This window comes from Pseudorca crassidens, chromosome 20 (genome assembly GCF_039906515.1).
Source record: "Pseudorca crassidens isolate mPseCra1 chromosome 20, mPseCra1.hap1, whole genome shotgun sequence".
NCBI classification, from domain to species: domain Eukaryota; kingdom Metazoa; phylum Chordata; class Mammalia; order Artiodactyla; family Delphinidae; genus Pseudorca; species Pseudorca crassidens.
Genome location: NC_090315.1, coordinates 16,142,092 through 16,165,579, shown reverse-complemented (window position 1 = coordinate 16,165,579; position 23,488 = coordinate 16,142,092). Strand labels below are relative to the sequence as shown.

The 23,488-nt window shown below is 38.8% G+C and overlaps 2 protein-coding genes and 1 pseudogene across 2 annotated transcripts in view; 2 read left to right on the top strand and 1 right to left on the bottom strand.

Annotated features, from left to right (window-relative positions):
• The window catches only part of LOC137215513 (zinc finger protein 850-like), a 101,493-nt gene extending 97,685 nt beyond the window's left edge, over positions 1-3,808 (bottom strand). The window contains exons 1-2 of the mRNA XM_067720796.1: positions 3,672-3,808; positions 2,311-2,381 (exon numbers count right to left, since the gene is read on the bottom strand). The gene's annotated coding sequence lies outside the window, so the exon portion shown is untranslated. The remainder of the gene's footprint in view (positions 1-2,310; positions 2,382-3,671) is intronic.
• Positions 3,736-22,094, top strand: ZNF829 (zinc finger protein 829). The gene is made up of 5 exons (XM_067720267.1): positions 3,736-4,246; positions 4,800-4,873; positions 9,568-9,694; positions 9,997-10,092; positions 20,090-22,094. Exons 2-5 carry the CDS (start codon positions 4,841-4,843, stop codon positions 21,067-21,069), a joined length of 1,236 nt encoding a protein of 411 aa, XP_067576368.1. The 5' UTR covers positions 3,736-4,246; positions 4,800-4,840; the 3' UTR covers positions 21,070-22,094.
• On the top strand, positions 11,302-14,357 carry LOC137215405 (cytochrome b5 type B-like; annotated as a pseudogene).
• Positions 22,095-23,488: the final 1,394 nt, after the last annotated feature.

Below are 23,488 nucleotides of genomic sequence, written 5' to 3'. Positions count from 1 at the left end.
TTTGAATGGCAATTATCACTAATAAATTATATAATTTATCATGCATATTGTCTTTCCACCCCCTCATATAAAATACATGAAAACAGGGATTTATTTTTGTCTTTTTGCCACTGATAGTAGGTGCCCAAAAAATATGTTGATAAACTGGTATACCCACTAGGGAAAACAGTATGGCAGTCAAAAAATTAAGAATAGAATTACTATATGATCCATAAATTCCACTTGTGGATATATACCTAAAAGAACTGAAAGCAAACAGGTATTTGTACACACGTTTGTAGCAGCATTATTTGCAACAGTCAAAAGAAACAATCTAATTGTCCATTGACAGATAAATGGATAAACAAAATGTGGTATGTACAATCAATGAAATATTATTCAGCCTTAACAAGGAAGAAAATTCTGACACATGCTTTAACATGGATGAACCTTGAGGACATTATGCTACGTTAAATAAACCACTCACAAAAGGACAAATACTGTAAGATCTGGTACACGGAGTACATAATGAGGTAAAGTCAAATTCATAGGGACAGAAAGTAGAATGGTGGTTGTCTGGAGCTGGGGGACTGAAGGAATGGGGAGTTATTGTTTAATGGGTACAGTTTCTGTTTTGCAAGGTAAAAAGAGTTCTATGGATAAACAGACAGTGATGGTGGCACAGCCATGATGGATGTAATGCCACTGAACTGAACACTTAAAAATGGTTGGTAAGATGGTAAAATTTTTGTGTATTTTTTTGCCTTTATTGAGGTATATCTGATACACAAAAAACTGCACAAATCTAATGTATATATCCTGATCAGTTTGGACATATGCATACATCTGTTAATACCAGTACCATAACCAAGGTACTAAACATATACATCACCTCCAAAAACTTCCTTGTGTTTTGTGGTTTTTTTCCAGTAAGAACAGCTAACACGAGATCTACTCTCAACGTATTTTAAAGTGCATAATACCACTTTGTTAATATAGGTACTATGTTGTACAGGGCTCTAGAACTTATTCATCTTACATAACAGAAACTTTGTACCCATTGGAAAACAATTCCCCATTTCCCTCTCTCCCAGCCCCTGGCAACCACCATTCTACTCTCTGCTTCTTTGAGTCTGATTATTTTCAATACCTCATGTAAAAGAATCATGTAGTATTTGTCCTGTAACTGGCTTATTTCATTTAGCATAATGTCCTAAAGGTTCATCCATGTTGTCACAAATGGCAGGATTTCCTTCTTTCTTAAGCCTGAATAATATTCCAATGTACATATATGCCACATTTTCTCTACCCACTCATCTGTTAATGGATAGATGTTTCCATATCTTGGCTATTGTGAATATTGTTGCAATGAACATAGGGGTACAGATATTATGATAGCAAATTTTATGTCATGTGATGTTATCTCTATTTTACCACAATTAAAAAAATACACACACACAGAGTGTACCCTTGAACAACATGGGTTTGAACAGCGTGGGTCCACTTACAGGCAGATTTCTTTTTCAGTAAATACATACTACAGTACTACTACACGATCTGAGGTTGGTTGAATCTGCAGCTGCAGAACCTAGGATACAGAGGGCCAACTGTAAAGTTCTACTTAGATTTTTGACTGCAAGGGGTGAGGAGGGAATCAGATCCCCACGTTGTTCAAAGGTCAGCTGTACATATTGAGCAAATGAATAAACACTAATTTGGGGTAATTAAAATTAGAAGAAAGCAAAATATCAGATAAGAATAACATAGAAATGGGTGGGTAGTTTGGAGTTGGCAAGTGTTCTAAAATCTTAAGTTAGGGTTTTGTTAAACATGCATGTTAAAAATTCAAGGATAAGAGGGCTTCACTGGTGGCACAGTGGTTAAGAATCCGCCTGACAATGCAGGGGACACGGGTTCGAGCCCTGGTCCAGGAAGATCCCACACGTCACGGAGCAACTAGGCCCATGCACCACAACTACTGAGCCTGCGCTCTACAGCCCACAAGCCAAAACTACTGAAGCCCGCATGCCCTAGAGCCCGTTCTCTGAGACAAGAGAAGCCACTGCAATGAGAAGCCCGCGCACCACACAACGAAGAGTAGCTCCTGCTCACCACAACTAGAGAAAGCCCACGCGCAGGAAAAAAGACCCAACACAGCCAAAAATTAATTAATTAATTAATTAATTATTTAAAAATTCAAGGATAAGAAACCAAAGCATTGGAGAAAGAAATGGGAACAAGGTAAACCTGCACAATAAAAAAGAAGGCATAACAGAACATAAAACAAATTTTTATCAGCAATCACAATAAATGTAAATGAATTAAACTCACCTATTAAAATAACAGTCAAACAGGATAAAAAGAGGAAAAGCCCAGCAATATGCTCTTAACAAGAGACAGACCTGAAGTATAAAGACATAAAGGGAAGGGGTTGTAAAATGAAATTCCTGGAAAATACAATAACAAAACACGAAAAGCAATATTATCAGACAAAAGAGAACATGGACCAAAAGACATTCACCAGGATAAAGAGGCATGTTTCTTAATGTCGTAGATTGGAATCTTGGTCCCAATGTTTCACCCCCTTCTAAGAGGATTACATATTCACACTTTTTGCCATTTAACTCTGCCTTGCCTTCTGACTGCGTGTAATTAATGTTACACTTAGACACCTGAATAGCTCTGGTTAACCTAATATTAGTATACTTGGGAGCAGAGGTTTTTAAGGGTGTTTTTATGATCAGTCTTGCACTCTGGTGATCTACCAGGAGAAGAACACGTCCTGGTAACCACTGTCCTTTTAGCCTGAGCTGCAGAAAGAACACACGTGGAGCAGGTTTCAATCGATTCTGCAGTCCAGCCACCCAGGCAAGCCCAGCCTAGATAAGCTGAACACAGAACCTGCAAACCTGTGAACAGGAGAATAAATGCTTGCTGTTTCATGCCACTGAGTTTAAGAGTGGTTTGTTAGGCAGCATTATTATGATTACAATAACTAATACATATAATAAAAGAAGACACAGGAAGATGAAATAATAAAACTGGAAAAGATCACCAAGGGAAACTGGAGAGCAACAGAACCGGGCCAAGAACGGCTGGGGGAAAAAAAGGGCAGCAAAGGGGACTAAGATAGAGTAGCCAGTGGGGAGGAAAGACCACTTGAAACCAAATACAGAAAATTTTTTCAAGCGGTTACCAATTATGCCAAAGGCTACACAAAACTCAAATGTGGTAAGACAAGAACCACTACACATATCACAATTGCAAACACCTCCACACTCACACACACTGCACATCTACCTGACAATCAGAGACAACACCACACACGTTATCATAAATCACAGACAATTACAAACATCACCATGACAAAAATATCCCATCACAATTACTCCACCACACTCAACACAACCACACCCCCATCACTGTCGCATCATCACAATCACATACACACAGGATCACAACCTCACAGACCATCATAGTCACACACACACTAACTCTCCACCAGTTTCTTGTTCTAACAACTCCAGCCACGCTCCAGGAGCGTACTCGCACCCCGAGCACTCCGCACTGCCACTACTCAAGATCCTCGGGGCCTCCTTAAAGGCTCCGCCCCGTCAGCGGCGCGCGCTGGTTCAGCCCAGATTGCTTGAGGCCCTCCTTCAAGTCCCGCTCCGGGGACGCGGTAGCGTCACCTGCCGGAAACGCCCGAGTGCGCATCTAGCGCGCCGTTTCTTGGAGGCTGGGTGAAGGTGACACGCACGATGGCCCGGGCCAGGTGCCGGTAATGCCGAACCAACCCTCCGCGCCCGCCTCCCAACGGAAGTTCCACTACACAACACCTCCCAGAAGCCCTCACGGCCCGACTCAACTTCCGGCCAGAACGGAGCCGGAGTTTCCTGTGTGAGGGAGGCGGGTGGGCTAGGTCTGTTCTGGTGGCTGAGCCCGAGCGTGCCGAGTTACCGCGAACTGCAACTCTGAGACCTGGCTAAACTCTGAAAGTTGCAGGAGCAGTCATTTCGGGTGGACGCAGCGAGGGCGCTGAGAGGAATCGGCCGTGGGGCTCGCTGTGGACCACATTTCCCAGAGGGCTCGGCAGCCCGTCGCTTTTCTCGCGGGAACTCGAACTTTTCATCACGCCTGGCGGGAGCGTTAGATCCTTGAGGTGAGATCGTGGGCCCCTGGGGGAACTGGTTCAGCTCTGCAGGTTCGGACCCCCGGGGACCCGAAAGGCCTAAGTTGAGGAGACCGGAGGCCGATATGGAGCTCGGTACTTGGGCCTGTGCGGGCGGAGCGGCGTGAGAAGGGGGAGGTTATGCGACCCCTGTGCAGATATAGGATGCCTATCATTGTGGAATTGTGACTGTGTCCCCCTGTGGTGGTGTGTGCTTGTGACCCCGCGACACTGGGGTACCTGCGACTGTGCGAGTGTATGTATTCCGTGTTGAATTTGCGATTGTATCTGTGATACCATGTTTGGCTCTGTGTGCGGATGTGGAGTGCGTGTTCCCTTGTTTTAAGAATGACTGCTTAAGGTATGTGGCACTGTGTGTATGGGTATGAGGCTCCTGTCAGCTGTGCGATTGTTACTCCAGAACTCTGTCCTTAGGAAATCTCTGTGAGGTTTTGTTAGATTATTGACCTCAACAGCAATAACCTCAGCTTTCTCCTGAGACACTGGGATTGGAAGGGACGCCCCATTCCTCTGATCTCATTCGCTTTTGTGCTGGGGGATGGGGATGGGGCTGGGGCTGACCTGTGACCTGACCAGTTTGAGCAACAAGAAGAACCTGGTGTCTTACGATGACTTTCTACTTTCCAAGTTCTATCCTTCTCCAGGTGAGGCGCAAAAGAGAAGGAAACAATGCATGCTGAACTTATACAAGCAGTTTTCAGGGTATGTTGGGGTTTCCTCTTTTCTTTCGTTCTTCTGAAAGTTAATGCTTAATAAAGATGCCGTTTGATTATAGGTTCCTATAATTTTCCCACTGGAGAAAAGGATAGTTGAGCCTGCTACTGAAGCACAATAACTCCCATATACCTAATGTTTACTTATTTGGAAAATGGCTCCACTTCAGTTTGCCATGTTTTCTTCTTTTTATTTTTATATTTTTAATTTTTTTAGATTTTTTTTTTTGATGTGGACCATTTTCAAAGTCTTTATTGAATTTGTTACAATATTCTTCTGTTTTATGCTTTGGTTTTTTGGCTGCAAGGCATGTGGCATCCCAGCTTCCCCACCAGGGGTCGAACCCGCACCCCCTACGTTGGAAGGCGAAGTCCCAACCACTGGACCGCTAGGGAAGTCCCAAATTTTCTTCTTTTTAAATGCAATATTTATTATGACTTTAAAATAAAAGCATGATTATTTTAGAGATTTTAAAAACACAGATTACCAAGAAAAAATGAAATGAGACCACTCAAATAACTAGTGTTAACATTTTGGTGTATTTTCATTATTTTTCCGAAATCAGATTATGCTTCATTTATCATTTTATATCCTACGTTTTCACTAAAAAGTATCATTCTCCTGTGTTGTCAAATGATCTTTGTAAATACCATTTTTCAAAGATACACTTTTTCTTGTGAATGAGTTATGGTTTATTCGTCAGATGAGCTGTGTCAGACATGAAATCTTTCAACACTTATTTAAAATATTTATTTGTACAAACACAAATATACATAGATGCATGTAGGTTTTAGTTGCGATTTCCATGATTAATAATGAGATTGAACACCACTTCATATGTTTATTGGTTATCAGGGTTTCTACTTTTGTGACACACCTGTTGAAATCTTTTATTTTGCTCTTGGATTATCTTTTTTTTAATATATAAATTATTTATTTATTTTATTTTTGGCTCTGTTGGGTCTTCATTGCTGCGCACAGGCTTTCTCTAGTTGCGGAGAGCTACTCTTCGTTGTGGTGCACGGGCTTCTCATTGCAGTGGCTTCTCTTTGTTACAGAGCATGGACTCTAGGCGGGCAGGCTTCAGTAGTTGTGGCATGCGGGCTCAGTAATTCTGGCTCGCAGGCTCTAGAGCTCAGGCCTCAGTAATTGTGGCTCATGGGCTTAGTTGCTCCGTGGCATGTGGGATCTTTCCGGACCAGGAACCTGTGTCCCCTGCATTGGCGGGGGATTCTTAGCCACTGCGCCACCAGGGAAGTCCCTGGATTATCTCTTATTGATTCATGGGAATTCTTTATATTTTCTGGATATGGATCCTTTATTGATTATATTTTTCTACTATCTGGATTGTTTTATCACTTCCCTTAAGGTAGTTTTACGAATAAAATCTGACTTTTTTATTATATATTTTTTTATTTTTGGCTGCGTTGAGTCTTTATTGCGGTGCACAGCTTCTCATTGCTGTGGCTTCTCTCGTTGCAGAGCACGGGCTCTAGGCGCGGGCTTCAGTAGTTAACAGCGTGGGCTCTAGGGCATACAGGCTTCGGTAGTTGTGGTGCGCAGGCTCAGTAGTTGTGGTGCACAGGCTTAGTTGCTCTGCAGCATGTGGGATCTTCCTGGACCAGGGCTCGAACCGTGTCTACTGCATTGGCAGGCGGGTTTTTAACCACTGCACCACCAGGGAAGTCCCCCTAATTTTTTATCAATTTTTTTTCCCTTGGTGGTATCTTTTTGTATCTTATTTAGGAAATCCTTCTCTGTCCCAAGGTTATGTAAATATTCTATATTTATATTTAAAGCGATAATCCCGTTTATTTACTTAACCTATTTTTAATTATTCTAGCTCCTCATTTGAGGTAATTTGACTTTTCTTCCTCTGGCTGTTTTTAAGACTGTCACTCTGTTTTTGGCTTTCTGTAACTCAAGTATGATGTGCCTAAATGTGCATTTCTTTTTATTTATCTGCTTGGAATTTGTTAAGATTTTTTAATTTGTGGATAGGTATTCAGGAATATCCTCAGCCATCTTAAAAGATTGCCCTGCCTCATTCTCTCTCTTCTTCTTAGGCTCTAATTATACATAGGTTATAATTTCTCCCCCTTTTTTTTTTTTGGTCTCTTACTCTCTTTTTGGTTTTTAGAGTTAATACTTGTAGCTAAAATCAAAGCAATATTAGGCAAAAGAACTTTGCCTTGTTTCAGGACAGGAGTGGAGGGCATGGCAGGTAGCTAGAGTTTTGGGGTTCTTCCTCTAACTGGTAGAAAAAAATATCTTTATTCAGTTATGTTTCAACACTTCTAATCTTGGGGAGCTCACCAAATCATAAGGCTCTCAGTTCACTTTATGATTCTCATATCTGAAAATTAGAGTGTACCAAGGTAGAGGACTCAGAATAGGGATTGTGTTTTCTGAAGGTATAAATTGGGGGCTGAAACTAAATTTGGAACTCTCAATTTTAAAAATGTGTGTTTGGTACGGAGCCAAAGAAAACCAGGATGAGAATCAGTCTCCCCAAGTCTGTTCAGTGTAAGCCCTTTCTATCTGAATTTCTTCAGAAAAGGGCTGAGTCTTTCCTAATCCATTCTCCTTTGCCGAAGCCCAAACAGAGCATCTGGTTCCCCTCCCCCATCAACCTCTAATTACACTCACCATCTCTGTAATGAAGATTATTGCCCAATATTAATGGGAGTAACTCTAGGGAGGTAGTATACTGTAGTGGAAAATAAATTTTTAAAGGAATAAAATGAATTTTGTTCTTAGAAGCTAACCTAATGTTTAATCAGGAAATATCTGAAACATTCCAGGTAAAATCAGAAAAAGACAAGGGTATACAGCATACAGCATTACCAATGTTATTTAACATTGTTCTGTAGGTATTAACCAAAGCACTTAGACAAGAGGAAAAATTAGGTTAAAAATTAGAAAAGAGAGTGTAAGATTATTACTTTCTGCAGATGCTATGACTGTGTACCTGGAAAATCAAATCAACTTATAACCAACACTTTGAAATAAGCAGGGCTCCATAGGGAGCAAGCAAAAGGATTTTCTTTCCCCTATAATTTCCACTCTCAACTCTATGGCTAATGTTTTTGTTGCCCTGAATAAAAGCTTGTGTAGTCCCTATAATTGTTTTGATCACTCTTTGGTATTCTTTGGTTATTTTCAGTCACAAGATCAGTCTCATTTTACTAATTACAACCTCTAGTTGAGTATAATAATGTGCAAATTTCATTTAAAGCCTTTTCTCTGAGCTCAGGTTTGCTCCAAGCTAGAAGCTTACAGTGTGAAAAGGGGGACCTACTAAGCTGCTTTGTTTCTTTAACCTGAACTCCTCTTTGCTCAGTAGTCAGTTTCTTTACTATAGTCCTCTATCCTCCTCTTCTAGGTGTTGCTCTCTAGGTCTGCTCTCTAGGTCTAGATATTGTTCGGGGACTTGCCTTTTACAATTATACTGGACTTAGTTCACCATTCTCATGTAAGTTTTCTAGTTTCAGAGTATAATACCTTTCATTTTCTTAATTTACTCTCTAGTTTTGATGGAACACTTAGGCCAGTAGCTTTCTAAGAAAAACTAGACAGGAGATAATTTAACGTTCATTCTCTATGGTTCTACAATTGTCTTTTTTTTTTTTGCCGCACCACATGACTTGTGGGATCTTAGTTCCCCAACCGGGGATCGAGCCCACGCCCCCTACATTGGAAGTGTGGAGTCTTAACCACTGGATCGCCACGGAAGTCCCTAGAATTGTCTTGATTTAATCGTCACACTAACTTGGTATTTAATCTTTCTTTTTTTTTTAAATGGGTTTTAAAAATTGTTTTATTTGGGAAAAGTGCGCCTTACAAGAGGGCAGCTGCAAAATACAGAGACGTCTGCAACAATTACTTGTTTGTGCTTAAAGTGAAAGAATGAGTGGTATCCAAGGAATCAAAGCAGTAGGTGGACAAATCAGGAGCATCTCCAAGTTATTTTCAGGAAATAGAACAACAAAATGCAAAGCCATAATTTCCGATCAAGGAATTCTTCTAAGAATTTAGCTTATCTCGTGGATTACCACCCTTCCGTCCCGTTTTAGTGGAAAAGCATGACTTACTATTGCAAACCAATTTTGGTATTTAGTCTTGCTTTGTATATAATCTTCATACTAGCTTTGGCTGTGTGTGGAATTCTCGGCCAGAATTTGTTGTCTTTTGTAATATTAAAGGAATCACTTCATTTTCTTGTTTTAAATGGTGCTGTTGAGAAATCCATTGCCATTCTGATTCCTGAAACTTTTTATGTGATCCACAGAAGCTTTTAGAAAGTTCTGTTTTTCCCTGATATTCTGAAATCTTACTCCAAAATATAAGGTTTTTTTTTTTTTTTTGTCCATCACATTTTTCCCTCTCTTGGGGCTTAAAGAGAACATGGGAAGGAATTCTCATTTATGCAGACTTTACTGTGGCCAGGCACTGAACTGCATGCTTGCTATTTCATCTCATTGGAAAAGTCCACTCTGTTTGCACATTCCTAGACATACCCCTCTGTATATAGGAGATATATCTTATATTGATTTAATCGATTCCAGCTCCTTCGATTTGATTAATAATCTCTGTCCTTTTATGTAGAGCCCTCTACCACTTCATCTACTATCATCTTTTTCTTCTCTCTTTCCATTGTGAAAGCATGTTTCTTGTTTCAGGGGTCAGTGATGTTCAGGGATGTGTCTATAAACTTCTCTCAGGAGGAATGGGAGTGCCTGGACTCTGGTCAGATGAATTTATACAAAGAAGTGATGTTGGAGAATTTCAGCAACCTGGTTTCAGTGGGTAAGGATAACTATCCCCCCAAATTCAGAGTCTGCCCTTGGGAATGTGTCCTTTCTCCATTGTGAATTACACATTTCAAGTAACCAGCAAAATTTCTGCACTCTGTTCCCCAAGGAATGGTTGAGTTGGAATGGAATGCAAGGGTTGGAAATGGGCAGCTCCACTGGGCTGTGGCTGAAGCTTCATCATCTTTCTCTGGTCCTTCCCTATAGGGGCATCTGTTTCTTGATCACCAAGGGACCGGATCTGATTTCTGGGACACCAACAGCATAACCATGTCCCATGTCTTTTCTTGTGATCAGGACTTTCCAGTTCTAAGCCAACTGTGATCTCCTTATTGGAACAAGGAAAAGAGCCCTGGATGGTTGACAGAGAGCTGACGAGAGGCCTTTGTTCAGGTAAGTGAGAGGTGATAGAGCAGGAGCAGAGCCTGAGGAGGTATTACCTATATAAGATGTTATCAGAAAACTCCTCTCAAGCCCTCTTCCATAAAAGAGGTATCTTGCTTTTTTTCTCTTATACTTTATTCCCAGTCCAATGTAGCAAGTACCTTCCTTTGTCATTTCTAAGAGTTATTCTACCCACCTTTTAGATTTCATTCCTTCATAGGATCTGCTGCATTTAGACTTGTATTAACAGTAGATATTCCCACCCTAAGAAGTGTGTGTGTGTTGTGTGTATGTGTTTCAATACTGGTTTTCATTTTATTGACTTTCTAAGTATTTGTTAACTTCATTAACCAGGTTGTCCTGGATAGTAATTCATTGTTTCATTTATCAAACATTTGATTTTTTTTTTCCATTAAAAAAAATTCAGATATAACATACATATGGAAACTACATGAGTGATTGTATAGTGTGAAGAATTACAAGTGAATGCATCCATGTAACCACCACTTCAGACAAGTAATAGAAAATTACTAGCACCTTAGAATCCTTTCTGCCCTTTCCCAATCACTAGCCTCTTTGTCCTCCTCTTGACTTCTAACTCCGTGAAATAATTTTGCCTTTTTCTGAGCTGAATATAAGTGGAATCATACAGTATTTATACTTTTGCCTTTGTTTTTTCTCAACTTTATGTTTATGGGACACCCATGTTATTGCATATAACACCCATGTTATTGCATATAGCTGATGTTCATTCTCAGTGCTATGCTGTATTCCATTCTATGAATACATTTTATAGTGTGTGTTATATATTGCTAATTATTATGAATAAGTCCTTTCTACTATTGACCGTTGGGTTGTTTTCCAGTTTTTAGCTATGTGAACATTCCTTTGGTGCATATATGTACACATTTCTTTTGGGTGTATACCCAGGAGTGGAATTACTGGTAATAGGATATGTGTTGGTTCAATTTTAAAAGATAATGCCAGTTTTCCAAAGTGGTTATACCAATTTATACTTCCACTAGCAGTGTGAAAGTTGCTATTCCTCTGCATTCTTACCAGTTCTTTTTTTTTTTTTAATTTTATTTATTTATTTATGGCTGCGTTGGGTCTTCGTTGCTGCGTGTGGGCTTTCTCTAGTTGCTGCAAGCGGCGGCTACTCTTTGTTGCAGTGCATGGGCTTCTCAATGCAGTGGCTTCTCTTGTTGCGGAGCACAGGCTCTAGGCGTGTGGACCTCAGCGGTTGTGGCTCTCAGGCTCCAGAGAGCAGGCTCAGTAGTTGTGGCCCACGGGCTTAGTTGCTCCGTGGCATGTGGGAGCCTTCCGGAGCAGGGCTCGAACCTGTGTTCCCTGCATTAGCAGGCGGATTCTTAACCACTGCGCCACCAGGGAAGCGCTTGCCAGTTCTTGATATTGCTAGACCTTTTAATTTTAGACATTCTGCAGGTGTATGTGTGTGTGTGTGTGTGTGTTCTGTGACTTGCCCGTTTAAGTTTCTTGCTTCTATTCATTAGGTTGTCTTAATTTTTCTTAGTGATTTGAAGGAGTTTTTTGTATATTCTGTATATGAGTCTTTGTAAATATCATCTACCACCTTATAGCTTACTTTCTTATCCTTTTAGTGCTGTCTTTTGATTTTATTAATTTTAAGTAGTCAGGCTTATCTATCTTTTCCTTTATAGTTGTTGCTTTTTGTGTTCTGTGTAGGACTCATTGCCTACCCCAAAGTCATGAAGATGCTTCCTTTGTTATATTCTAGTAGCTTTTTTGTTTTACCTTTTACATTTAGATCTCCAATTTCCTGGAGCTGATATTTGTTTATAGTATGAGGTAGGGGTCAAATTTCATTATTTTTCCATGTAAATATCCAATTGACCAGGCAATGTTTACTGAAAAGACTTTTTCCCTTTCTCTATAATGCTACCTTTGTCATAAATCATGTGTTGCTATATCTGTGAGTCTGTCTCTGAACTTTATTCTGTTCCATTGGTTTGTCTACCTTTGTCCCAATACCACACGATAATAGTACTGTAGTCTATAATAAGGCTTATTTGGCAGAGCAAGCTCTCCTGCTTCTTCTTCTTGATAATTTTCATATAAATTTAATTTATTTTATTATAATTATTTTTCATAAATTTATTTTTAAATTTCTGGCTGCGTTGTGTCTTTGTTGCTGTGCACGGGCTCCTCATTGTGGTGGCTTCTCTTGTTGCAGAGCACAGGCTCCAGGTACACGGGCTTCAGTATCTGTGGCTTACGGGCTGTAGAGCGCAGGCTCAGTAGTTGTGGCACACGGGCTTAGTATCTCTGCGGCATGTGGGATCTTCCCAGACCAGGGCTCAAACCCATGTCCCCTGCATTGGCAGGTGAATTCTTAACCACTGTGCCACCAGGGAAGTCCATATATAAATTTTAGAATCAGCTTATTAATATTCACACACACATAAAAATAACTGCTGACATTTTGATTAAGGTTAAAATAAAGTTATACATCAGTTTCTGGAGAATTAACATTTTGGAACAGTCTTCTAAAAAAGTTTGATTTTTTAATTTGTGCAAGTAGTCTGCTAGGTGCTACATAGTTTAAAAAATATGTAGACTTATTAAGAAATTCATTGTTTAATGTGGGAGCTAGAACATTTCTGTAAATAATTTCTACAAAGTAGAATTCAGCAAACAAGAACAAATAGGAAGCTCAGAAAAAAGTTATAAAACAGTCAAAAAATACAGAAGTGGTATTGATTCAATAGAAATTAATTGTTGGATCCTTGGAAGTAGATGTAACCTATCGAGATAGTGATAGAATTAGACCATGCCTCCATTGAGAGAGAATTCTGGATTCAACAAAGCTCTAGGAACCTAGGCAAGAGTTTGTGAATCTCCTTCCTTGCCCTCCATAGGTCTCAGCTAGCCTTAAATATTTTATAAGCAGGGATCCAGAATTTTTTTCCTCCATAAATTGAATCATTTTCCTCTCTATCATCTGTAAAAGAATTGAACTTTCTTCATTGATTTCTGGTGCCATCTTTATTGGATAATAAATTCACATATATGAGTCTTTCTCAGCACTCTATTGTCTTGTTATGGTATAATGCCAGTACGAGTGTCTTTATTTCTTTGGCTTGTATTTTTTAATATCTAATATCACCTTATTTTTCAGATCAAAGGTTTACTTAGCCTCTGGAGTATTTTTGCTTTTTTTGTTTTTATTTCCCTGTGTCTCACTTACTGCTTTTCCTCCCTACCAACTTGCTTACTCACTCCCTTCTCTATCTTTCCTTGACCCCATACTTTTCCACATGATCTCTGTTTATTCTTTTTCCACTTTTTTATAATTAATTAAATAGTATTAGATAAATAACGTGAAAGGTAAAACTATTGTTTAAAAAGGAAATTTTTTAATATTTAAACTTTTTAAAGAGAAAATCTTTGTGAAAAATAGACAAAGATAACTTACCTTAAACTCCAAAAGTAGGAGCACAAAGTCTACCTCAAGGAAGTTGTCAGCGGAAACCTGGATAGCGGTGGAGAAGAGCTTAGGCCCAATGGCGACTGTGGAAGCAAGCAGCAGCAATGGGAAAGGGCAAGGGGGTCGAGACCTCAGTTACCTTTTACTGATTGGAGGAGGTGGCAAAGCGCAACTCCCTGAAGGAGATATGGCTGGTGATCCACGGGCAAGTCTGTGATGTCACCTGCCTCCTTAACGAGCATCCTGGTGGAGAAGAGGTTCTGCTGGAACAAGCTCGTGGAGACGCAACTGAAAGCTTTGAAGATGTAGGCCGCTCGTCTGAGGCCAGAGAAGTGCTCAAGCAGTACTATATTGGTGATGTGCCTCTGAATTACATTAAACCTGGAAGTGGGGGACTTCCCTGGTGCTCCAGTGGGTAAGACTCTGTGCTCCCAATGCAGGGGGCCTGGGTTCAATCTCTGGTTGGGGAACTAGATCCCACATGGATGCCTCAACTAAGAGTCCATGTGCTGCAACTAAGAAGCCCTCGTGCATACCATAACTAAACATCCCATGTGCTGCAACTAAGACCCAGTGCAGCCAAAATAAATAAATATTTTAAAAACAAACAAAGAAACGTGGAAGTGGTAGCAAGGACCCTCCAAAAAGCAACATGTGCAAAAGCTGCTGGTCGTATTGGATCTTCCCCATCATAGGCCATGTTCTCTTAGGTATTCTGTATCGTTACTACACAGCGGAGAGCTAATCCTCCCAAGGAGACCTTGTTGAAATCTGGAAAGCATATCCACTTGGGAATGAGAACTAGAGACTTGTTTGGAGGTTGAAGCAGTGCCTTCTCTAATCCTGCTAATTGTACTCTTACCCTTCGGAACCCAGACTGTTGGCCAGATAGCCACCTCAGCCCTGGGCCAATGTCCAAGTCATTTCTTAGAGCCTTACTCTCAAAGTACCTGCTCATTGTTCTGTGTCCTTGCCGTTGTTCCCTCTCTTTATTCTTTTCCATGGGCACCTTTATGTTTCAAAGTTTCTTTTGTAATTACGGTCCACATGTCCTAGTGACATTGCCCTTTGGTAAAATTGCTTTCCAGTACTTTGAATGCATATTAGACATACTTAACAGGGCATCACGCTCTGGTTTTGAAGCTTTTCTTTTTCCCTTTTTCTTTTAAGTAAATATTGTTAAAAATAAATAAATAAATAAAACTCCAAAAGTACAAACCATACAGCAAAAACATGAACTGGAAATACATCAGAATTAAGGATTTCTGCTAAATGAAGGACACAATAGACAAATCTAACGCACAGTAGACTAGAAGATACTTGCTAATTAAGAGGAAGAAGTTAGTGACCCCAATAAAAATACCAATAAAGGTTAACAAGACTAAAATGCTAATAAGCCTACCAGATGTTCATAGTTATTAATAATTAGAAATGCAAATGAAGGCAATAATGAAATATCACTTCACTTATTAGGCTAGGAAAGTAGAAAGCTGGGTAATGACAGCTGTGGGTGGGGACAAAGAAATTCTTATGCACTTTTGGTGGAAGTGTACAGTGGTGTTGCCTTTCTCTATAGCCATCTGGTACTACTTAAACAGGTATACATATGCCCCACTTTGGGGTATATATCTAAAATTGAAAATAATGCAAAAGGATAAATACTTCATGTCTTTCAAATGTCATACCAGTGTATCATCTATCGGGTCCATTCGAGGATTATTTAATTATCTTGGGAAATGTATCATTGTTTCACTTACTATTTACTACTCATTAGGGACCAGGTTCTCTTAAAATTAGATGTTAAATTTAAAAAGATTGATAAGTTGCGAATGATTCGTCTGGTGGAAAAGGTAGCTGAAGGGTATGGTTTTATTATCCTATAACACAGTAACTCGTTTTTGTATCCAACTTAGTGATGTTATTCCTGCATTCTTTAGGGTACCATATGAACTCAATCTCTCCTAGATAATTGGAACTAGCTTGATCATTCCTCTGGCCCTCTCATTAATGAGTTAAATAAATCTTTAAAACATGCTTAGCATATTCTGTTTCATTGGTTTATGTGGTTGTCTTTATGCCAGTACCATACTGTTTTAACTGCTGTAGCTTTGTTTTTTTTTTTTTTTTTTTTTTGCGGTACGCGGGCCTCTCACTGCTGTGGCCTCTCCCGCTGCGCAGCACAGGCCCCGGACGCGCAGGCTCATCGGCCATGGCTCACGGGCCCAGCCGCTCCGCGGCATGTGGGATCCTCCCGGACCGGGGCACGAACCCGTGTCCCCTGCATCGGCAGGCGGACTCTCAACCACTGCGCCACCAGGGAAGCCCTGTAGCTTTGTTTTATACTTTGAAATCAGAAAGTGTGATACCATTAGCTTTCTTACACTTCCTAAAGATTATTTTTAGCTCTTCCAATTTTTTTTTCTATTAATATTTCTGTAAAAAATGCCATTGGGATTTTTATAGGGATTGTGTTGAATCTGTAGATTACATTTTAACAGTATGAACTCTTCCAGTCCACAAGCACGCGATTGCTTTCCATTTAGTGTCACCTTTAATTTCTTCAATGTTTTATAGTTTTCACTATACAAGTCTTTCATCTCCCTAGTTAAGTTTATTCCTAAGTATTTAATTCCTTCTGATGCTATTATAAATGGAATTGTTTTCCTGATTTCCTTTCAGATTGTTTATTGTTAGTGTATAGAAACACTGTAGTTTTGTATCCTGCAACTGAAAACTAAATTTGTTTAATTCTGACAGTTTTTATGTGGAGCCTTTAGGGTTTTTTCTATGTCATTTTCAAATAGGGACAATTTTACTTCTAAGTTTGTTGAGAGTTTTTAATCATGAAAGGATGTTGAATTTTATGAAATGCTTCTTATCTATTGAGATGATTGTGTGATTTTTATCCTTTATTAATGTGGTATATCACATTGATTTTTGTATGTTGAACCATCTTTGCATCCTACAGATAAATCGTAGTTGGTCATGATGTATGATCCTTTTAGTGTGCTGTTGAGAATTTTTGCATTTATATTCATCAGGGTTGTTGGCCTGTAATTTTCTTTTCTGTGACTTCCTTGTCTGGGTTTGGTCTGAGGGTAATTCTGGCTTCATAAAATGAGTTTGGAAGTCTTCCCAGCTCTTCAGTTTTTTTGGAAGAGTTTGAGAAGGATTGGCATAATGTGTGGTAGAATTCACTAGTGAACCTCCCAGCAAAGAAGAGCCTAGGCTTTTTATTACTAATTCAATCTCCTTACTAGTTATAGACTTCCTATTTAGACTTTCTGTTTCTTCATGACTTTCTATTTCTTCATGATTCAGTCTTGGTAGGTTGTATGTTTCTAGGAATTTTTCCATTTCCTCCAGTTTATCCAGTTTCTTGGTGTATAATTGTTCATAGTATTCTCTTATGACAGTTTTAATTTCTGTTACATCAGTTACAATGTCTCTTTTATTTCTGATTTTATTTGAGTCTCCTCTCTTTTTTTCTTAATCTAGCTAAAAGTTTGTCAATTTATCTTTTCAATAAGCCAACTATTAGTTCCATTGATCTTTTCTGTTGTTTTTCTACTCTCTATTTCATTTATCTCTGCCCTAATCTTTATTATTTCCTTCCTTCTGCTAACTTTGGGTTTAGTTTGTTCCTTGAAATGTAAAGTTAGGTTGTATATTTGCAATTCTTCTTTTTCAATGTAGGAACTATAAAATTCCATTTTCATACTGCTTTTTCTGCATCCCATAAGTGTTTTTGTTTGTCTAAAGATATTTTCTAATTCTTTGGGCCATTGGTTGTTCAAAAGTGTGTTTTTAATTTCCACATATTTGTGAATTTTCCAGTTTTCCTTTTGCTGTTGATTTCTAGTTTTGTTCCATTGTAGTCAGAAAAGATACTTGATATGATTTCCATCTTAAATTTCTTAAGATTTATTTTGTGAACTAACATGTCATCTATCCTAGGGAATGTTCTGTGTATGCTTGATAAGAATATATTCTGCTGCTGTTGAATGGAATATTCTATATATGTCATTTAGGTTCATTTGCCCTATGGTATTGTTCAAGTCACTTTTCTTTCTTGATTTACTGTCTGATTGTTCGATCTGTTACTGAAAGTAGGCTATTGAAGTGTCCTGCTGTTGTATTTTTGTCTATGTCTCCCTTCAGTTTTGACAATGTTTGCTTAATATACTTAAGTGCTCTTATATTGGGTGCAGGTATGTTTATAATTGTTATACCTTCCTGGTGAATTGACCGTTTTATCATTGTATAATATCCTTGTTTGTTTTTTGTGACAGCTTTAGCTTAAAGTCTGTTTTAGCTTAAAGTCTATTTTATCTGATGTAAGTATAGCCACCCTTGCTCTCTTTAGGTTACCATTTGCATGGATTACCTTTTCCCATCCCTTCACTTTCAGCCATTATCTGTGTTCTTAAATCTAAAGTGGGTCTCTGGAGGACATCATATAATTGGATATTGTTGTTTTCTCCATTCAGCCAGTCTTTTGATTTGAGAGTTTAATCCATTTACATTTAAAGTTATTATTGAAGGATTTACTATTGCCGTTTTGTTCGTTGTTTTCTGTTCTTTTTGTAGTTCTTTTGTCCCGCTTTTCCTCTCTTGCTGCCTTCCTTTTGTTTCTTTGATTTTTTGTATTGATATGCTTTGAATCCTTTTTATTTTTCTTTTCTGTAATCTCTATAAGGTATCTTCTTTGTGGTTATCATTGGGCTTTCAAAAATATAACAGTATGTTTTAAGCTGATAACAATTTAACTTCAATCACATACAAAAACACTTTTACTTCTCACTACCCACACTTTGTATTATTGACATTGTACTCTTCTGGTACATAGATATGTTCACCAACCAGGAAGCTTCCCCCAATCCTTGCCAAGTTTTTTACTGGGGGTGTCATTATGTGGGGAGTGGTGACCAGTCCCATCCCTTGAAACTAAGGGTCCATTGTGAATCACTTTCTTATCATAAATTCAGGTATGATCAAAAGGCACTTGTTGTGAATAACAAAAGACAGTCTAGTGGTTTTTGAAGTTCCAGTGGTTTTTGAAGCTCTGCCAGGAACTGGAAACAAAGACCAGATGTATTTTTTGTATCAGAAGTATGTATATTTTCTGTTAATTCTTTCTTCTCAGTTCAGTACCCATGCCCACAGCTATGCTGGATGTTCCTGAGTCCAGATTTTCTCTGGTTCCATTTTTCTAGATTTCTAGTTTTCTGTGAGAATGAACAACTATAATCATCCTGTCCTGTGGGATGGGGAGGAGATACAGTCTTTGAATTCATCCTTCAGCTTTTACTGTTCTCTGCACTCCACTATTAGAAGTGCCTGATGCCTCCAGTTCTTGTGCATTTGTAGGGATTTGCACCATGAATCAGTACTGTGGAATTTACCCACTGTTGGCTCAATTTGATATTCTCCAGTCTGCAGTCACTTATCACTCATCCATTGGCTTTCCAGTTTCCAAGTTTTATTGCTACTGTTTCTTCTCCAGTATCTTTTGTCCTAGTAGGGTTTTCCTTTCCCCTTGTTAAGCTTTTATTATAATCTTCCTGTGGATTCGTGAACAAGAATTGGTAAATTTATATATACTGTCTGCCATTTTTAACAGGAATTATGCCCCCCTTTTATTAAAAATACAGTTGACCCTCATTACTCACAGATTATTTATGAATTCACTTACTCCCTAAGATTTATTTGTAAGCCCCAAATCAATACTTATAGTGTTTTCATGGTAATTAGCAGACATATGCAGAGTGGCAGAAAATGTTGACATGGAGTTCCTATTTTCTCACAGAAAATGTTTCATTCTTATTCTCTTCTAACACTCAAGGTTCCTCCCTTCTTAGTAACTGCCATGACTTGAAGATTCCATTTTTCTTTCCCAGCATCAGCATCACAGAATTCCAAGGCAAACTATTTTCAGTGAATCCCCAACATACATGAGGCTCTATTCACAGAAGAAATTTACGTGTCCTCCATTCTCACCAGTTTCATTCAGCACCCTAGACTTGTTGAGGGCTGTCCCCCAGTGTGAATTTGCCAAAAACATACCCTTTACTTAGAGTTGCTGACCCTCTCCCACGCCCATTTGTACATTTCAACACATTTATTCCTCAGTAGTCCTATAGGTATGACAGTTATCCACAAATAACAAAACATATAGTATGACGCTCTGTGTGTGAGTATATGCTTATATAAATGTATATATGATTAGAATCACTGTATAATGTGGAGGATGGCCCTGCATAGTGTGGATTCATTGAAGTTGCAGGTGATTCTGATCCACACCAGGATTATAGAGTCATCTATTTCCCTAATTAACCCTCTTCAACTTCCTCTGTTGCTTCTCCTTAATGTCTGTGCTTTTCTTATCAATTTTACAAATTGCCTAGCCATATTTGAGAACTGTCTAAGCATTTACTTTCCCGAATATTTTCAGCTTAATCTTTGCATTTCTTTTTCAGAAGTTTAACCTTTCCCAGCATAGGAAAAATGAGCATATGCCTTTTTATTTTCTTCCAGATCTGGAATCCATGTGTGAGACCAAGTTACTCTCTCTAAAGAAGAGACATTTTAGTCAAGTGATGTTTACCCATGAAGACATACCCACTTTTATTCAGCCCACGTTTCTTATTCCACATCAAAAAACTATTAATGAAGAGAAGCCCTGTGAATGTAAAATATGTGGAAAGGCCTTTAATCAAAACTCATACTTTGTTCAACATCAGAGAATTCATTCTGCTGAAAAAAACTATGAATGTAAGGAGTGTGGGAAATCCTTTAGTCGTGGCTCACTTGTTGCTCGACATCAGAGGATTCACACTGGTGAAAAACCCTATGAGTGTAAAGAATGCGGCAAGGCTTTTAGTTGTAGTTCATATTTTTCTCAACATCAGAGGATTCACACTGGTGAGAAACCCTATGAATGTAAGGAATGTGGAAAAGCCTTTAATTATTGCTCAAACCTTAATGATCATCAGAGAATTCACACTGGTGAAAAACCCTATGAATGTAAAGTATGTGGAAAAGCCTTTACTAAGAGTTCACAACTTTTTCCACATCTGAGAATTCATACCGGTGAGAAACCTTATGAATGTAAGGAATGTGGGAAAGCCTTTACTCAACATTCAAGGCTTATTCAGCACCACAGGATGCATACTGGTGAGAAACCTTATAAGTGTAAGGAATGTGAGAAGGCCTTTAGTAGTGCCTCAACACTTACTAACCATCACAGAATTCATGCCGGCAAGAAACTCTATGAATGTAAAGAATGTGGAAAGGCCTTTATTCAGAGCTCAGAACTTATTCAACATCAGAGAATTCATACAGATGAAAAACCATATGAATGTAATGAATGTGGAAAGGCTTTTAATAAAGGCTCAAACCTTACTCGACATCAAAGAATTCACACTGGTGAGAAACCTTATGACTGCAAGGAATGTGGAAAAGCCTTTGGTAGTCGCTCTGACCTCATCCGCCATGAAGGAATTCATATTGGATAAATGATAGGCCCTTATGACTGTAAGGAGTGTGGAAAGGCCTTTGGTAGTCGCTGTGACCTCATCCACCATGAAGGAATTCATATTGGATAAATGATAGACCCTTTTAATAACCTTTATAATAATATATTTTAAAACAGGTAATGCAAAAAATAAACAAAAAATCCCAGATAATGCATGATCAAAGTTCCTCTCTGTAGTAGTTTTCTAGGGCTACTATAACAAAGTACCAAGTACCACAAAACTAGGTGGCTTAAAACAACAGAAACTTATTCTCTCAGATTTTGAGCCTTGAAAACCACAATCAAAGTTGTTGGCAAGGTTGGTTCCTTCTGGGGCTCTGAGGAAGAATCTGTTCCATGCCCTTCTCCTAGCTTCTTGTAACAGTGATTTTTTGACATACCTTGGCTTGTAGACGCATTGCTCCAATCTCTGCCTCCATCTCCACACTGTGTTCTCTCTGTGTCTCTTCTCTCATATGGACACTGGTCATATTGCATTAGGGATCACCCTAAGGACCTCATCTTAACCTGATTATATGTGCAAAGAACTTATTTCCATGTAAGATCACATTCACAGATACCAGGTGTTAGGACCTCAGCATATTTCAACCCGTTACACTCTGTTAACACTATTTTTTCTAAAGTATTTGTAATTTTATACATAAAGTTAATCAAATGTATTTTAAAATGTGAATTCAAGGTCTAAATTAAACTCCCTTTTCCCCCCAAAAAAGATTCTATCCCAAAACTACTTATTCCATAATTCCTTCCCAATTAGTCTCTGCTTTGATTATATAGTTTGTATTAACTTATGTTTTAGGGCCGTCTTTTCTGTATCTGTGGCCTACCAAATTACACTGTAAATTGTGTTACATAGGCTATCTTTGAATTCATGGTGGAATTATAACTTTGTTTTTGAAGGCAGCTGTATTCTTTTTACCTTTTGTAAAATTAATATTTTTTTATTGTAAAAAAAAAAAAGAGGACACCAAGAAAAAAATAAAGATTATTTGTAAGCCTACCAAACAGAGATGACTACTTCAAATTATCACAACATATCCTTACAGGCTTTATTTAGTGTAATTGTGACATGCATGCTGTACCATAACCTGCTTTTATCATGCTACTATTTCAGCAAGTATAGATGTTTATGTATCATTCCTTTTAATGGTATCATAATAATCTTTTCTGTGGTTGACTATCATTTTGCTAAATAACTACCAATAAACATTTTGGTGCCTGTTTAAACTTTGCAGTTATAAAAGTTGCCTTCTAAATGCAACTTTAGTACTTTTTTTGTTTGAAACTTAAAAACATTAAATATCAGTGCTGAAATAACTGATGAACATTTTCTTCCTATAAAAAATTGCCAATAACTCCCAATTCCCTCATAATCACTATTACAGATTTGTTTTTATCCTTCGAGACTTTTTAAAAAATTTTATTTTATTTTTGGCTGTGTTGGGCCTTTTTTGCTGCATGCGGGCTTTTTCTCTGGTTGCAGTGAGCGGGGTCTACTCTTCATTGCGGAATGCGGGCTTCTCATTGCAGTGGCTTCTCTTGTTGCGGAGCATGGGCTTCAGGTGCACGGGCTTCAGTAGTTGTGGCGAACGGTCTTTGTTGCTCCACGGCATGTGGGATCTTCCTGGACCAGGGCTCAAACCCATGTCCCCTGCATTGGCAGGCAGATTCTTAACCACTGAGCCACCAGGGAAGCCCTATCCTATTTGCTCCTAATCGCTCGTAACATTTTTGGGAAGTGTATATGTTTGGGAACTGTTTGGGGTTTTATTTTGTTTTTTGGCTAAAATCATGAATCAAAGGATGAAATTAAAGAAATCATTACAGGTAAGCAAGGAATTTGGGGATGGAGTATTTTCCATCTCCCTAATATCAGGCACTGCAGGATGCCGGACACAACTGTAAGCCGTCAAAAGTATTAAGATCGGGCTTCCCTGGTGGCGCAGTGGTTGGGAGTCCACCTGCCGATGCAGGGGACACGGGTTCGTGCCCCGGTCCGGGAGGATCCCACGTGCCGCGGAGGGGCTGGGTCCGTGAGCCATGGCCGCTGAGCCTGCGCGTCCAGAGCCTGTGCTCCGCAGTGGGAGAGGCCACAGCGGGGAGAGGCCCATGTACCGCAGAAAGAAAAAAAAAAAGTATTAAGAGCGCTGATAAAGGTAAATACATGGATAAATATAAAGCAGCATTAATGTAATTTTGATTTGAAAAATTTGGGGATTTTTTAAACAAGATTTAAAAAACATGCATAAAAGTAATTGTAAATCTAGGTTAAAGTATACACAATATATAAAGATTCAGTTTGTGATATCAATAACATAAAGAGAAGGAGCCAACTGTAAAGGAATAGAGCTTTAGTATGCAATTGAAGTTGGTATCAATTTTAAATAGATTGTTGTAAC

Bases quoted from the DNA above. Each gene is read 5' to 3' on its own strand.
- ZNF829 (XM_067720267.1), top strand. From the start codon at position 4,841: ATGCATGCTGAACTTATACAAGCAGTTTTCAGG. The intron at 9,695-9,996 runs GTAAGGATAACT...TCTTGTGATCAG, and splicing joins CAGCAACCTGGTTTCAGTGG to GACTTTCCAGTTCTAAGCCA. The intron at 10,093-20,089 runs GTAAGTGAGAGG...ATTTTCTTCCAG, and splicing joins GACGAGAGGCCTTTGTTCAG to ATCTGGAATCCATGTGTGAG.